Source organism: Ranitomeya variabilis, chromosome 4 (assembly GCF_051348905.1).
Source record: "Ranitomeya variabilis isolate aRanVar5 chromosome 4, aRanVar5.hap1, whole genome shotgun sequence".
In the NCBI taxonomy this organism is placed as follows: Eukaryota; Metazoa; Chordata; class Amphibia; order Anura; family Dendrobatidae; genus Ranitomeya; species Ranitomeya variabilis.
The window spans coordinates 221,459,408-221,476,952 of NC_135235.1; the positions used below are offsets into that span (position 1 = coordinate 221,459,408).

At 44.8% G+C, this 17,545-nt stretch overlaps 1 protein-coding gene across 1 annotated transcript in view; it reads left to right on the forward strand.

The window, feature by feature from the left end:
* Positions 1–14,068, forward strand: part of LOC143768676 (C3a anaphylatoxin chemotactic receptor-like) — a 27,527-nt gene extending 13,459 nt beyond the window's left edge. Inside the window, exon 3 of the mRNA XM_077257318.1 lies at positions 13,150–14,068. Within this exon, the coding sequence (XP_077113433.1) occupies positions 13,150–14,068 (919 nt within the window). The remainder of the gene's footprint in view (positions 1–13,149) is intronic.
* Positions 14,069–17,545: the final 3,477 nt, after the last annotated feature.

Genomic DNA, 17,545 nt, shown 5'->3' on the forward strand with positions numbered 1-17,545 from the left:
TAATCGCAGTATCACTTATATATTGCATATACAACAGTCAATATACATTAGACAGGTCAAACTGCAAATGCTGCATATACATAAAAAAGTTTTCATCTTGGGTCTCATCTGAGACAGGGGAGGATGAGGAGGGTCCACTGTCCAGTCAGCATCGGAGGTGCGGAGGATGTGGAGCAGATGCAGGCCGGGGATTGGTGAGGAGAGCACTGTTCTCTGACACTGGTTCTGGCAAGGGTCAGACACAGTAAGGCTCAGGCGTCTCTGCGCGCGGTGGCGGCCTTTTCAAACCTTTGCACAGGCCCTGGTGCGTGCGCTCTCCTGTTTTCCCTCACTGACAAAGGCGGCAGCCATGTACGCAAGCAAGAACGAGGGCTGTGCTCATGTGGGCCGCCACGGCCTTGGACAGCGCGTTCACCAAGAGAGCACGCACCATGGCCTGTGCAGAGGATTTAGAGAGCCGGCGGCCCATTTTGTAGCTCAGCGTGCTTAGGGGCCCCTTAGCACTCTGGGCCCCGCTGCAACCTCTGTAGTTACGCCCGATAGGGGTATACTATAGGCACAGGTACACAATGTTATATACACTGGATGGATCAATCCTGCACCTGGCCCAGGACATACATGCACTGTATATATACAGGGCCATGTATATAGCATGTGATGTCCAGTCACCAGGTTCAGGCGTGATCACTCCAGTGCTGGGTTCTGTAGACAGTCTCTGCTCACTCTCAGTATAGGGAGATTTATTGCAGGAGACTGAACTTTCCTGCAGTCTGGTAACTCTGGAGCCGATGACCTGGCACTGACAGGGTGAAAGTTCAGTCTCCTGCAATAAATCTGTGAGCATCAGCAGAGCGGCCACTGATACTATAGGGACCGGCCCCGGACTTATCGGGAGGTGAGCAGCAGCGTCCATCTCCTCACCGTACACAGAGCTGAAGGTACTCACTGATGTGTGAGCCGCCCACATGCAGATCTCCAGCAGTTACATGCAGCAGTGTTCCCTCTTCCTCAGCAGCCGGCCGGCCGCACACAGGGGGCACGGGGCGTGTCTGCTCCACTGTGAGGCCGCTGTCAGGACACAGAGAACACAGCGCCGGCCACCAGCAGCCCGAATCAGCTGCTTGGTGACCGGCCCGGGGGGCACATGCCCCTTTGCAACCCGGCCCAGTCCGCGCCTGTTTGTGACATGCTTGCTAACGAAAACCCTGATGCAAGGGTGAGCCTAGCCTTAGCTGTCAAGGGACAGATGCAAGTTTGGGACAAATTACGGCGCTTGCCTTGAACATGGTCCATTCCGTTATGGATCTCTTGGTGAGATGGATTCTTTAAGTTGTAGGCCTGGATGAGCAGCACAAAATAAAAGGATTGGTGCAGTATATAACAGCCAGGGGCTGGCTGGCACTTTTCAGCCTGGGGGGCAATCACAAGGCAGTGGCCCTCGAGTTGCGGTGGCCCTCCTTTTCCCTGCTTACCTCTGACCATTGCATTAAAGCAGCAGACATAACAGGCTTTAAAAACAGGCTGGTACAGAGATATGGGAACAGAACTGAGCTTGCTGCATAGATATGGGAGCAGAACCGAGCTTACTACAGAGATATGGGAGCAGAACCGAGCTTACTACAGAGATATGGGAGCAGAACCGAGCTTACTACAGAGATATTGGAGCAGAACAGAGCTTCCTATAGAGATATAGGAGCAGAACAGAGCTTACTACAGACATATGGGAGCAGAACGGAGCCTACTACAGACATATGGGAGCAGAACGGAGCTTACTACAGACATATGGGCGCAGAACGGAGCTTACTACAGAGCAGTATAATATAGTAAAATATATAGATGAATTAGAAATGGCGACACACGCAAACGTCATCTGCATTAGTAATACATGCACCATTACATAATTAGTTGTAGGCTGGGTTCACAAGAGTGAAGTTTACATTCTGTATACGCACCACAACCTCCAGCCTCGCGGAGGGTATCCCTCCTGTAAACCCAGCCTGACGGGGACAACCCCTTATAAATGGAAGTGTGCTCCTCTAAACCATGCAATCACTGCCAATCCTCCAACCGTAAGTGGTGAATTTCCAGAGCTGGGAAATGGGATTTCAATATTAGAACACGTCAACTTTGGTTCCCGTCCCTCCTCAAGGAAGTAAGGCAGACAGGTGTGATAAGACTATTAGAAAAACTACTGCCACACACACGGCAGTACATACTGGCAGAAGTGTGAGGGCATTAGTGCCTGTGTATGGACATGTCAGAGGCTAGAGAGAAGAAAGCTTGGTCCCTCTTAGCTTCTGGCAATGTTTTACCTCAGCTCACATTTGGGCCATACCATTGTAAAACAGGTAGACACATTTACCCACTGACCCTACTATTCATAAGGAACTGCTGTCTACCCCTTAGTTGCCCACTGTATATAGTCAGTGTGGGGATGTGGGCTACAGAACAACACAGGGCGATGACACTGCTACCTGAACCCTTCAGCTGCCCCACAATATGCAGGGAGTAAAACCAGTACAAAGTATGGCAGCCTCCCTGCAGAGCTGTCCAGGGCCGGACTGGGACAAAAAAGGAGCAATGCCACACAAACCCCACCAGCCCACAGACTATAAAGGTACCTTCACACTCAGCAACTTTACAACGATATCGCTAGCGATCTGTGACGTTGCAGCGTCCTGGATAGCGATCTCGTCGTGTTTGACACGCAGCAGCGATCTGGATCCTGCTGTGATATCGCTGGTCGGAGCTAGAAGTCCAGAACTTTATTTGGTCGTCAGGTCGGCATGTATCGTCATGTTTGACATCAAAAGCAACGATGTCAGCAATGTTTTACATGGAGCTAACGACCTGTGAGAACGATAAATGAGTCGCCGTTACGTCACAGGATCGCTCCTGCATCGTTCTGGAGCTGCTGTGTTTGACGTCTCTACAGCGACCTAAACAGCGACGCTGCAGCGATCGGCTCGTTGTCTATATCGCTGCAGCGTCGCTGAGTGTGACGGTACCTTAACACTCCCCCCACACCCGATCAGTGAATTTTCCTATACTGTGTTGTGCCCTTCAACGCTCCTCTTAAAGGCGTTATTTGAAGAGCTATGTGTGAATGTCGCCACAGTGCCCACGATTGATCGCTTCTTTAGAGCGCCGGTTCTCGAGATCATGGGGGTCCCAGCGGTCGGACCCCAGCAACTACAAAGTTCTCGGGAAAGGGGATTACTTGGTATAATCCATTTAAATGTGTTTTCCAATATATATATATATATATTTTATTTTCCCATAGTATTCCTGAAAATAATAAACCAATATTAACCCTCCCAAAGACCAATGTCGCCTATCCGAGAACAGGACAGGAACAGGATTGGCAGGAGGAATGGTACTGTGCAGTGTATATATACAGGACAGGTGGAGGGTACTGTGCAGTGTATATATACAGGAGGAGTGGTACTGTGCAGTGTATATATACAGGAGGAGTGGTACTGTGCAGTGTATATATACAGGAGGAGTGGTACTGTGCAGTGTATATATACAGGACAGGAGGAGTGGTACTGTGCAGTGTATATATACAGGACAGGAGGAGTGGTACTGTGCAGTGTATATATACAGGACAGGTGGAGGGTACTGTGCAGTGTATATACAGGAGGAGTGGTACTGTGCAGTGTATATATACAGGAGGAGTGGTACTGTGCAGTGTATATATACAGGACAGGAGGAATGGTACTGTGCAGTGTATATATACAGGACAGGTGGAGGGTACTGTGCAGTGTATATACAGGAGGAGTGGTACTGTGCAGTGTATATATACAGGAGGAGTGGTACTGTGCAGTGTATATATACAGGACAGGAGGAGTGGTACTGTGCAGTGTATATATACAGGAGGAGTGGTACTGTGCAGTGTATATATACAGGAGGAGTGGTACTGTGCAGTGTATATATACACAGGAGGAGTGGTACTGTGCAGTGTATATATACAGGACAGGAGGAGTGGTACTGTGCAGTGTATATATACAGGAGGAGTGGTACTGTGCAGTGTATATATACAGGACAGGAGGAGTGGTACTGTGCAGTGTATATATACAGGACAGGAGGAGCGGTACTGTGCAGTGTATATACACAGATACTTAGATTTACACCACGCAAGCAATATATATATAACTGAGCAGCACCAAATATTTAAGGGCTTGTCCACTACTAGGACAACCCCTAAATGTTCGGCCCCGATAAATTAATAAAGCCTATACTCACCTCCTGTGCCGCGCCGTTCCCACAGTGGCTGTGATGTGGTGTTATGACATGTGATGCCCGGAACCAATCAGTGCTGGTGTCACTGTCTCAATCTTCGCACAAACTGAACATGAAGAGGACGTCCGGGATCAAGCAGCTCATCCTGCACTTCCTCTTCATGTTCAGTTTGTCTGAAGGCGGGGACAGTGACACCAGCACTGATTGGTTCCGGGCAACATGTGGCATAACACCACATAACAGCCACTGTGGGAACGGCGCGGCACGGCAGGTGAGTATAGGCTTTATTAATGTATCGGGGCCGAACATTCAGTTTAAGACGAGGTTGTCCTAGTGGGAGACAATCCCTTTAAGCAATGGACTCATTAGCCCATATTCTTGGCCATATTCTCGGAGTCCACTGCACACACACAGGGAACCGTGGAATTTCCGGGGCTCTGGCCTGTCGCAAAATGGCAGCGCCGGACACCCACGCAGCACTGCTGGGCCCTGGAGACACCCGCAGCACCGGCCAGCAACCGCCAGGCACCCAGAGACACCCGGCAGCAGCATCGGACATGCACCAGCACAAGACCCCCCCACACCATCACGTCGCTCATCAGAGCCCCCCTCATCCTGGCCTGCAGCATCACCCCACTCCTGCCTCCTCCAGCAACGACCCTGAGACCCCCCTTCACTGCACCCACTACTCCCAGTAAGCAATAAGACGCATGGATTATAAGAAGCACCACCATTTTATTAAAAAATATTTTTTTCTTATTATTTGGGGTGCGTCTTATAATCCGGAGCCTCTTATAATCCGAAAAATAAGTGGTGTGTATAATAAATATATATATATATATATATATATATATATATACATACACACACATATACACACACACACACACACATATATACAACATAGACACGCATAATTACACACACACACATACACACATACAGACACACACATATATATATGTATATACACACAAACACATACATACATAGACACACACACATATATATATATTATATATATATATATACATACACACACATATATATACACATACATACACACATACATGCACACACACATACATAGACACACACACACATATATATATATACACATACATACATAGACACACACACTCACACATTATATAGGTGAAACTGCGACTGCGGTACATACATTATATAGGTGATACCACTGTGTGTAATATACTGCGACCGCTATGTATAGCCCATATAGGCCAGGCGCTCTGTGTGTGTATATATATATATATATATATATATATATATATATATATATACATATATATATACACACACATACACACACACACACATATACACTGCGGCTGACCTATATGGGCTATACACAGCGGTCGCAGTATATTACACACAGTGGTATCACCTATATAATGTATGTACCGCAGTTTCGCCTATATAATGTATATAGACTGCTGTACATACATTATATAGGTGATACTGCTACTGCGGTATATAATCGCAGTATCACTTATATATTGCATATACAACAGTCAATATACATTAGACAGGTCAAACTGCAAATGCTGCATATACATAAAAAAGTTTTCATCTTGGGTCTCATCTGAGACAGGGGAGGATGAGGAGGGTCCACTGTCCAGCCAGCATCGGAGGTGCGGAGGATGTGGAGCAGATGCAGGCCGGGGATTGGTGAGGAGAGCACTGTTCTCTGACACTGGTTCTGGCAAGGGTCAGACACAGTAAGGCTCAGGCGTCTCTGCGCGCGGTGGCGGCCTTTTCAAACCTTTGCACAGGCCCTGGTGCGTGCGCTCTCCTGTTTTCCCTCACTGACAAAGGCGGCAGCCATGTACGCAAGCAAGAACGAGGGCCGTGCTCATGTGGGCCGCCACGGCCTTGGTCAGCGCGTTCACCAAGAGAGCACGCACCAGGGCCTGTGCAGAGGATTTAGAGGGCCGGCGGCCCATTTTGTAGCTCAGCGTGCTTAGGGGCCCCTTAGCACTCTGGGCCCCGCTGCAACCTCTGTAGTTACGCCCGATAGGGGTATACTATAGGCACAGGTACACAATGTTATATACACTGGATGGATCAATCCTGCACCTGGCCCAGGACATACATGCACTGTATATATACAGGGCCATGTATATAGCATGTGATGTCCAGTCACCAGGTTCAGGCGTGATCACTCCAGTGCTGGGTTCTGTAGACAGTCTCTGCTCACTCTCAGTATAGGGAGATTTATTGCAGGAGACTGAACTTTCCTGCAGTCTGGTAACTCTGGAGCCGATGACCTGGCACTGACAGGGTGAAAGTTCAGTCTCCTGCAATATATCTGTGAGCATCAGCAGAGCGGCCACTGATACTATAGGGACCGGCCCCGGACTTATCGGGAGGTGAGCAGCAGCGTCCATCTCCTCACCGCACACAGAGCTGAAGGTACTCACTGATGTGTGAGCCGCCCACATGCAGATCTCCAGCAGTTACATGCAGCAGTGTTCCCTCTTCCTCAGCAGCCGGCCGGCCGCACACAGGGGGCACGGGGCGTGTCTGCTCCACTGTGAGGCCGCTGTCAGGACACAGAGAACACAGCGCCGGCCACCAGCAGCCCGAATCAGCTGCTTGGTGACCGGCCCAGGGGGCACATGCCCCTTTGCAACCCGGCCCAGTCCGCGCCTGGTTCAGACTTCATTCACATCTATATCTGAGCCTCCACCCCTGATTACATCAGTATTCATGGGGATAAATCCTCTATCTGCAGTGCGATTATTTCTACCAAAATTATGGAAACTCTCGTTAACCCATCAAACTCCTCTACACGTCAGAGTTGTCCATCAGGCATCAGTGGTGTCTGTGGTGCAGAGGACTCGACTCTGAATTGTGGCTCCTGTATAATAACGCAGATGTTAGCAGAGCTGGACAGAGATATTCATTTATTGGGAAGAAACAGGGAAATAGAGCAGATTTTTTTATTTTTGTATGCATCAGATCCTATGGAAAGCAGCAGACATGCCCAGATCTGCTCCATCCACAGCAGAACAAGTCTGTCACATCTGAACATGTCCTTACCAAGGTGCTTTAGAATTTGATCAGAGTGTGAGTAGCATAATCGGACTGATCTTCTAGAAGAAATATCAAATGGTTGTGTGATTCTAGCCTAATTATGGGCTATCACTCTGAACTCTGGACATAATTTCAAATAAATCGCAGTTTCATCCTATGTACTGGGCTGTGTTCATAGTAATGCAGCCATAAGAACAGATTAAAAAATCCTTAGAAAAATAAAACATCCCACATAAGATAAAAGCATTTTATTAACTGAAGTTCATGGAATAATCCCAATCAGAAACCTCTCACTCAGCCAAACCAGATCTCATACTTTGCACTGACGAGGGGTATTATCCCGAAACACAATGTCTACAAATTGAGGTTCTGGCTTGGCTTTTATCCTAAGGCTCGATAAAGGGTTGATATTGACTTTTAGGATTGCTACTTCCAATAGGTGGCACTAGAGTTCTAGTCTGAAGAGACAATTTGCATATGGAATAATCTAAAGTTTTCTATACGAAGAAGTCATAAAATAATTAGATAAAAAATCACTGGCACTGTATAAATTCATACCTACCTGGTAATTCCCTTCTGCTCCTGTGCCATCACTTTGTTGCTCCCATCAAGGTCTTATGAATATGTCCGGCAGTGATGACGCGCTGTTCCGCACATGTGCACATGACTGAAACAGCCAATCAGTGGCTTCAGACTGTCGGAAGTTTTAAAAATCATCTATCCAACCATTTTGTTTTATCCTACTGATTAATATGATTGTTTTTATGTACTAAACATGCATTTTTTATGTGACATATTATTTAGAAAAAATCGTGGAGTTCAGTTGCTTACAGTTTTTTGGGGGAATGGAGATGTCTGTGCTATGTGTCTTTCCACGTGGTCACCTAATGGTTGTGATGTGTATTGCAGTCTGTCAGGGATTTGCTGGCCTGGTGCTATAGTTTATTACATTTATATTGTGGAATGTTTAACCCCTTCCCGACCTGTGACACAGCGTATGCATCATGAAAGTCGGTGCCAATCCGACCTGTGACGCATATGCTGTGTCACAGAATGATCGCATCCCTGCAGGCCGGGTGAAAGGGTTAACTCCAATTTCACCCAACCTACAGGGACAGGGGGAGTGGTACTTCAGCCCAGGGGGGGTGGCTTCACCCCCCCATGGCTACGATCGTTCTGATTGGCTGTTGAAAGTGAAACAGCCAATCAGAGCAATCAGTAATATTTCACCTATGAAAATTGGTGAAATATTACAATCCAGCCATGGCCGATGCTGCAATAGCATCTGCCATGGCTGGAGACCCCGATCTGCCCCCCCCACCACCACTGATCTCCTCCTCTCCGTCCCTCCCGGTGTCCTCGGTCTTCTCCATGGGCGCCGCCATCTTCCAAAATGGTGGGCGCATGCGCAATGCGCCCGCCGAATCTGCCGGCTGGTAGATTCTTTCCAGGTACATTTTGATCGCTGTGATAGGTTCTATCACAGCGATCAAAATAAAAAAAATAGTAAATAACCTCCCCCTTTATCACCCCCATAGGTAGGGACAATAATAAAATACAGAAATTATATTTATTTTTGTTTTTCCATTAGGGTTAGGGGTAGGGTTAGGGTTGCACTTAGGGTTAGGGTTGCACTTAGGGTTAGGGTTGCATTTAGGGTTAGGGTTGCACTTAGGGTTAGGGTTGCACTTAGGGTTGCATTTAGGGTTAGGGTTGCACTTAGGGTTGCACTTAGGGTTAGGGTTGCACTTAGGGTTGCACTTAGGGCTAGGGTTGCACTTAGGGTTGCACTTAGGGCTTGGGTTGCACTTAGGGATAGGGTTGCACTTAGGGATAGGGTTGCACTTAGGGTTGCACTTAGGGTTAGGGTTGCACTTAGGGTTGCACTTAGAGTTAGGGTTGCACTTAGGGTTAGGGTTGCACTTAGGGCTAAGGTTGCACTTCGGGTTAGGGTTGCACTTAGGGTTAGGGTTGCACTTAGGGTTAGGGTTGCACTTAGGGTTAGGGTTGCACTTAGGTCTAGGGTTGCACTTAGGGCTAGGGTTGCACTTAGGGTTAGGGTTGCACTTAGGGCTAGGGTTGCACTTAGGGTTGGGGTTGCACTTAGGGATAGGGTTGCACTTAGGGTTGCACTTTGGGTTGCACTTAGAGTTAGGGTTGCACTTAGGGTTAGGGTTGCACTTAGGGCTAAGTTTGCACTTAGGGTTAGGGTTGCACTTAGGGTTAGGGTTGCACTTAGGGTTGCACTTAGGGTTAGGGTTGCACTAAGGGCTAGGGTTGCACTTAGGGATAGGGTTGCACTTAGGGATAGGGTTGCACTTAGGGTTGCACTTAGGGATAGGTTTGCACTTAGTGTTGCACTTAGGGATAGGGTTGCACTTAGGGTTGCACTTAGGGTTAGGGTTGCACTTAGGGTTAGGGTTGCACTTAGGGTTAGGGTTGCACTTAGGGCTAGGGTTGCACTTAGGGCTAGGGTTAGAATTAGGGTTATGGTTAGAATTAGGGTAAAGGGTTACAATTAGGGCTAGGGTTGGAATTAGGGTTAGAATTAGGCTATGTGCACACGGTTCGGATTTGGCTGCGGATCCGCAGCGGATTGCTCGCTGCGGATTCGTAGCAGTTTTCCCTCACGTTTACAGTACTACGTAAACCTATGGAAAACCAAATCCACTGTGCCCATGGCGCGGAAAATACAGCGCGGAAACGCTGCGTTGTATTTTCCGCCGCATGTCAATTCTTTGTGCGGATTCCGCAGCGTTTTACACCTGCTCCATAATAGGAATCTGCAGGTGAAATCCACACAAAAAACACTGGAAATCTGCGGTAAATCTGCAGGTAAAGCGCAGTGCATTTAACCTGCAGATTTTTCAAAAACGATGCGAAAAATCCGCACACAAATTCGCAACGTGGGCACATAGCCTTAGGGTTAGGGTTGGAATTAGAGTTAGGGTTGGAATTAGGGTTAAGACTAGGGTTAGGGGTGTGTTGGGGTTAGGGTTGTGGTTAGGGTTGGGATTAGGGTTAGGGGTGTGTAGGGGTTAGTGTTGGAGTTAGAATTGAGGGGTTTCCACTGTTTAGGCACATCAGGGTCTCCAAATGTGATATGGTGCCACCATTAATTCCAGCCAATCTTGCGTTGAAAAAGTCAAATGGTGCTCTCTCCCTTCCGAGTTCCGACGTGTGCCCAAACAGTGGTTTACCCCCACATATGGGGTACCAGCGTACTCAGGAGAAACTGGACAACAACTTTTGGGGTCCAATTTCTCCTGTAACCCTTGGGAAAATAAAAAATTGCGGGCTAAAAAATTATTTTTGAGGAAAAAAAAATTATTTTTTATTTTCACAGCTCTGCGTTATAAACTTCTGTGAAGCACTTGGGGGTTCAAAGTGCTCACCACACATCTAGATAAGTTCCTTTGGGGGTCTAGTTTCCAAAATGGGTTCACGTGTGGGGGTTTCTACTGTTTAGGCACATCAGGGGCTCTGCAAACGCAACGTGATGCCCGCAGAGCATTCCATCAAAGTCTGCATTTCAAAACGTCACTACTTCACTTCCGAGCCCCGTCATGTGCCCAAACAGTGGTTTACCCCCACATATGGGGTATCAGCATACTCAGGAGAAACTGGACAACAACTTTTGGGGTCAAATGTCTCCTGTTACCCTTGGGAAAATTAAACAATTATGGGCTAAAAAATTATTTTTGAGGAAAGAAAACATATTTATTATTTTCACGGCTCTGTGTTATAAACTTCTGTGAAGCACTTGGGGGTTCAAAGTGCTCACCACACATCTAGATAAGTTCCTTTGGAGATCTAGTTTCCAAAATGGGGTCACTTGTGGGGGGTTTCTACTGTTTAGGCACATCAGGGGCTCTGAAAACGCAACGTGACGCCAGCAGAGCATTCCATCAAAGTCTGCATTTCAAAATGTCACTACTTCACTTCCGAGCCCCAGCATGTGCCCAAACAGTGGTTTACCCCCACATATGGGGTATCAGCGTACTCAGGAGAAACTGGACAACAACCTTTGGGGTCAAATTTCTCCTGTTACCCTTGGGAAAATAAAAAATTCCGTGCTAAAATATCATTTTTGAGGAAAGAAAAATTTATTATTTTTTCACGGCTCTGCGTTATAAACTTCTGTGAAGCACCTGGGGGTTTAAAGTGCTCATTATGCATCTAGATAAGTTCCTTGGGCAGTCTAGTTTCCAAAATAGGGTCACTTGTGGGGGAGCTCCAATGTTTAGGCACACAGGGGCTCTCCAAATGCGACATGGTGTCTGCTAACGATTGGAGCTAATTTTCCATTCAAAAAGTCAAATGGCGCACCTTCCCTTCTGAGCCTTGCCGTGCGCCCAAACAGTGGTTTACCCCCACATGTGAGGTATCAGCATACTCAGGAGAAATTGCCCAACAAATTTTAGGATCCATTTTATCCTGTTGCCCATGTGAAAATGAAAAATTGAGGCTAAAAAAATTTTTGTGAAAAAAAAGTACTTTTTCATTTTTATGGATCAATTTGTGAAGCACCTGGGGGTTTAAAGTGCTCACTATGCATCTAGATAAGTTCCTTGGGGCATCTAGTTTCCAAAATAGGGTCACTTGTGGGGGAGCTCCAATGTTTAGGCACACGGGGTTCTCCAAACGTGACATGGTGTCTGCTAAAGATTGGAGCCAATTTCTCATTCAAAAAGTCAAATGGCGCTCCTTCCCTTCCAAGCCCTGCCGTGCGCCCAAACAGTGGTTTACCCCCACATATGAGGTATCAGCTTACTCAGGACAAATTGGACAGCAAAGTTCATTGTCCAGTTTCTCCTTTTACCCTTGGGAAAATAAAAAAATTGTTGCTAAAAGATCATTTTTGTGACTAAAAAGTTAAATGTTCACTTTTTCCCTCCATGTTGCTTCTGCTGTTGTGAAACACCTGAAGGGTTAATAAACTTCTTGAATGTGGTTTTGAGCACCTTGAGGGGTGCAGTTTTTAGAATGGTGTCACTTTTGGGTATTTTCAGCCATATAGAACCCTCAAACTGACTTCAAATGTGAGGTGGTCCCTAAAAAAAATGGTTTTGTAAATTTTGTTGTAAAAATGAGAAATCACTGGTCAAATTTTAACCCTTATAACTTCCTAGCAAAAAAAAATTTTGTTTCCAAAATTGTGCTGATGTAAAGTAGACATGTGGGAAATGTTATTTATTAACTATGTTGTGTCACATAACTCTCTGGTTTAACAGAATAAAAATTCAAAATGTGAAAATTGCGAAATTTTCAAAATTTTCGCCAAATTTCCATTTTTTTCACAAATAAACGCAGAAATTATCGACCTAAATTTACCACTAACATGAAACCCAATATGTCACGAAAAAATTTTCTCAGAACCGCTAGGATCCGTTGAAGCGTTCCTGAGTTATTACCTCATAAATGGACACTGTTCAGAATTGCAAAATATGGCCAGGTCATTAAGGTCAAAATAGGCTGGGTCATGAAGGGGTTAAAGTTTGTGGAATGTTCAGAATGGAGATATCTGTAGGTACGAGCTCTCATTTATCACTCTAGGCTCATGGATATACAGTCATATGTATTGCAGATTACTTTTCCCATAGTTGTTCATAACAATTGCAAAAGGTTCCTAAGGTTTTTCAGGGCAAATAAAACCAAGGGAAACAATGAGACATGTGACTTCCTGTTCTACAATATGAGGAATATGATGGTGTGACCTCTAGCACCACAATGTGTGCCAGTATTGAAGTCAGCCCCCATCCTCCATGTGCCTCCTTTATACAAGACAGTAATTTAATGAAATTCTAAATTTGCAATTTCCCTAGTGTCTACCCTATCCTGTCTTCTCAGGTTATCTGATGAATTCTCCGAGGAAAGGATTTTTGTGGAGAATATTCAGAAGATATCAGTTACTTTAAACAGTATTGTTTTTGTTCTCGGGATTATCGGTAATGGATTAGTCATCTGGATTGCCGGATTCAGGATGAAGAAGACAATTAGTGCCGTGTGGTTCCTCAACTTGGCCATCGCGGACTTCCTGTGCTGTGCATCTCTGCCTGTAAGAATTGCTGAGTGGGCAAGATATTTCTCATATGACATTGAAACTGAATATGTCATAGTGAACATGTTTATGTTTACTGTAAACATGAGCGCCAGTGTTCTTCTTCTGACAGCCATGAGTATTGACCGCTGGGTCTCCGTCATGTGGCCATTTTGGGCCAAAGTTCACAGAACTTGTAAACTGGTGAGAATCACTGCAGCCATCATTTGGGGACAGAGCTTAGTTGTAACTTGTTTATTGGGTGATATTATATTTCTTTATAACAGTGAGTTAAGACAGACCATTCAGCTGATCAGATTTGTTATAATGTTTGTGATCCCTTTTCTTATCATCTTCACCACTTATGTTACCATTTTCTACAAACTTAGAAAAAGTATGAGATCTCAGAGATCTCAGAGATCCTCTAGGATCATCACAGCTGTTATATTGTGTTTTTTCATCTGCTGGTTTCCATATTACATCTGGCCACTAACACCCTGGTATTATGTAGATTATATTTTACTCGTTATATTAGACACTATTATTACCAGCCTTGCTTATCTTAACAGTTGCATGAATCCAATAATATATGTATTTATGGGACAAGATTTCCAACAATGTTTCCTCAGGACAATCCCCTCTAGGCTAGAACGAGCCTTAGAGGAACCTCCTAATGATCTGTGCCAAGAAAGAGAAGATGTAGGAAATACCCGCATTACAGAAGTGTAATATATATTCTTGTTATCTATTGTATGTGAAACCTCTAACCCTTTCAAGACTTGACCATTATTAATTTTTTTTACCTGCTTTGCTTCCTCCTCTCATTCCAAGAACAAAATAATTTTATTCTCCCATCAGGAATAAAATTGACCAGGCAGCAAGATACCAAACGTCATTACAAACATTGTGTTTAGAGATGAGCAGATAGATTTGCGGTGAACCTAGTCTTATTTCAATTTCCTGAAATTCACAGTTTCACCTGAATTCGAATATTTGGAAATTTGATTTGCAATTTGCGGAAAAAAAACTTTGCCTGTTACCATTACTCACACTAGCCTCAGAGATTTGGATAATGTATTTTAGTGTGGCTGCGTGGACCTTCCCATAATACCTTGCAGCTATGACATCTAGCAGAATATCACATATTGTATAATAATGGTTAGCAGAGGGGTCATCCTGACAGATTACAGTTTGTACAGTAGGGTCGTTTTCTATTTTCAGAGTCACTGGGAAAGCATTTTTTCCTGTAGAATGTAAGCTTTTATGTAAGTGGAGTCCTCTCTTTCTCCTGTAGAGTGTAAGCTCTTATGGTCAATGGGGTCCTCTCTCTCCTGTAGAGTGTAAGCTCTTATGGTCAGTAGGGTCATCTCTCTCTCCTGTAGAGTGTAAGCTCTTATGGTCAGCGGAGTCCTCTCTTTCTCCAGTAGAGGGTAAGCACTTATGGTCAGTGGGGTCCTCTCTCTCCTGTAGAGTGTAAGATCTTATGGTCAGTGGGGTCCTCTCTCTCCTGTAGAGTGTAAGCTCTTATGGTCAGTGGGGTCCTCTCTCTCCTGTAGAGTGTAAGATCTTATGGTCAGTGGAGTCCTCTCTCTCCTGTAGAGTGTAAGCACTTATGGTCAGTGGGGTCCTCTCTCTCCTGTAGAGTGTAAGCACTTATGGTCAGTGGGGTCCCCTGTCTCCTGTATAGTGTAAGATCTTATGGTCAGTGGGGTCCTCTCTCCTATAGAGTGTAAGCACTTATGGTCAGTGGGGTCTTCTCTCTCCTGTAGAGTGTAAGATCTTATGGTCAGTGGAGTCCTCTCTCTCCTGTAGAGTGTAAGCTCTTATGGTCAGTAGGGTCATCTCTCTCTCCTGTAGAGTGTAAGCTCTTATGGTCAGCGGAGTCCTCTTTTTCTTCAGTAGAGTGTCAGTTCCTAATGTCAGCAAAATCATCTCTCCCCTCATTTTATTTTCAAAACGACAGGGGTTTGGAATTTGGTGCGCAGTATATAATATAACCACATATGAAAAATAGAAAATATGAGTAAAATGTGGAACTCACCAAACTGTGGTGAAAAAGCTTCTATTATTTATGAAAAGTACAATTTCCTGGGACACAGCAGCAGTGACTGTGTTACTCTCACCAATGGAATTGCAATTTTTCTAAATAAAAGATTTTTTAGCACAGTGTGGTGAGTACCGTATTTAACTCTGTTTTTCTATTTTTGATATATTTAGTAATTTTACTGTTTTAACGGCTTAAAAAATTCTGAACTTTGTTAAAAGGCAAATTTGGATTGTGCTGTGTTTTTTTTTTATGACCCAGAACTTTTTAATTTTTTTCATGGTAAAAGGCAATTATTTTTGCATTCCAATCTGCAATTTTTAATGCTACCATCTTGGGGTAGATATAATGTTTTGGTCCCTTTTTATATAATTGATTTTATATAATCATAAGTTGGACTTTAACCGCTTTCAAAATTAGAATGATATATTGCTATGGCAGCCGTGGTCCTGTTGAAGGCCCCAAGTGGCTTTTATGATGGTAATCTGGGAAGTCACTGGTGGCATTGCCATGTAAAGAACAAGCTATCAGATGATCACAGGTTCTAGTCCCAAAAGAACCTAAAAATAGAGTAAAAAAAAGTTTTAAAATATGTAAAGATTTGAATCACCCACTCTGCTAATCCAATAAACTCAAAGTTATATATTTTTTAAATAACCATATTTTCCATTACTGTGTCTGTGAATATATAAAATATATTGACCCTACACTGTAAAAGCCGTAAGAATAAATTAAATGTCAATGCCAGAATTACCGTAGAAAAACAAACAACCAGCGCCTCCTAGTGTTGACCCACAGAAATACACAAGAAGTAGAGGTTCCATTTTACGGCTCATATCAGACAGTTGTGCTGTCGACACAAAAACAAAACCTACATCAGGATTCCACAAAGGAGTTCTGCTGCGCTTCTGCGCTTTCACTCTTTGTTTCATTGCAGCCATTTGGTAAATTAAAAAAGTTCATTTTTTCTCATTAATGTACACTCTGCACCCAATCTTGACTGAAAAAAACAGAAATGTAGAAATTTTTGTAAATGTAATAAAAAAGAAAAACTGAAATATCACATGGTCATAAGTATTCAGACCCTTTGCTCAGACACTCATATTTGAGTCACATGCTGTCCATTTCTTTGTGATCCTCCTTGAGATGGTTCTATTCCTCCATCTGTGTTTAATTAAACTGATAGGACTTGATTTGGAAAGGCGCACACCTGTCTATATAAGACCTCACAGCTCACAGTGCATGTCAGACCAATGAGAATCATGAGGCCAAAGGAACTGGCCAAGGAGCTCAGAGACAGAATTGTGGCAAGGCACAGATCTGGCCAAGGGTACCACAGAATTTCTGCAGCACTCAAGGTTCCTAAAAGCACAGTGGCCTCCATAATCCTTAAATGTAAGAAGTTTGGGACCACCAGAAGTCTTTGAAGACCTGGCCGTCCAGCCAAACTGAGCAATCGTGGGAGAAAAGCCTTTGGTGAGAGAGGTAAAGAAGAACGTCAAAATCACTGTGGCTGAGCTCCAGAGATGCAGTAGTGAGATGGGAGAAAGTTCCACAAAGTCAACTGTCACTGCCGCCCTCCACCAGCCGGGCCTTTATGGCAGATTGGCCGGACAGAAGCCTCTCCTCAGTGCAAGACATATGAAAGCCTGCATAAAGTTTGCTAAAAAACACATGAAGGACTCCCAGACTATGAGAAATCAGATTCTCTGGTCTGATGAGACGAAGATAAACCTTTTTGGTGATAATTCTAAGCAGTATGTGTGGAGAAAACCAAGCACTGCTCATCATCTGCCCAATACAATCCCAACAGTGAAACATGGTGGTGGGGGTGTTTTTCGGCTGCAGGGATAGGACGACTGGTTTCCATTGAAGGAAAAATGAATGCGGCCAAGTACAGAGATATCCTGGATGAAAACCTCTTCCAGAGTGCTCTGGACCTCAGACTTGGCTGAAGGTTCACCTTCCAACAAGACAATGATCCTAAGCACACAGCTAAAATAACAAAGGAGTGGCTTCAGAACAACTCTGTGACCATTCTCGACTGGCCCTGCCAGAGCCCTGACCTAAATCCAGTTAAGCATCTCTGGAGAGACCTGAAAATGGCCGTCCACCAATGTTCACTATCCATCCTAACGGAATTGGAGAGGATTTGCAAGGAA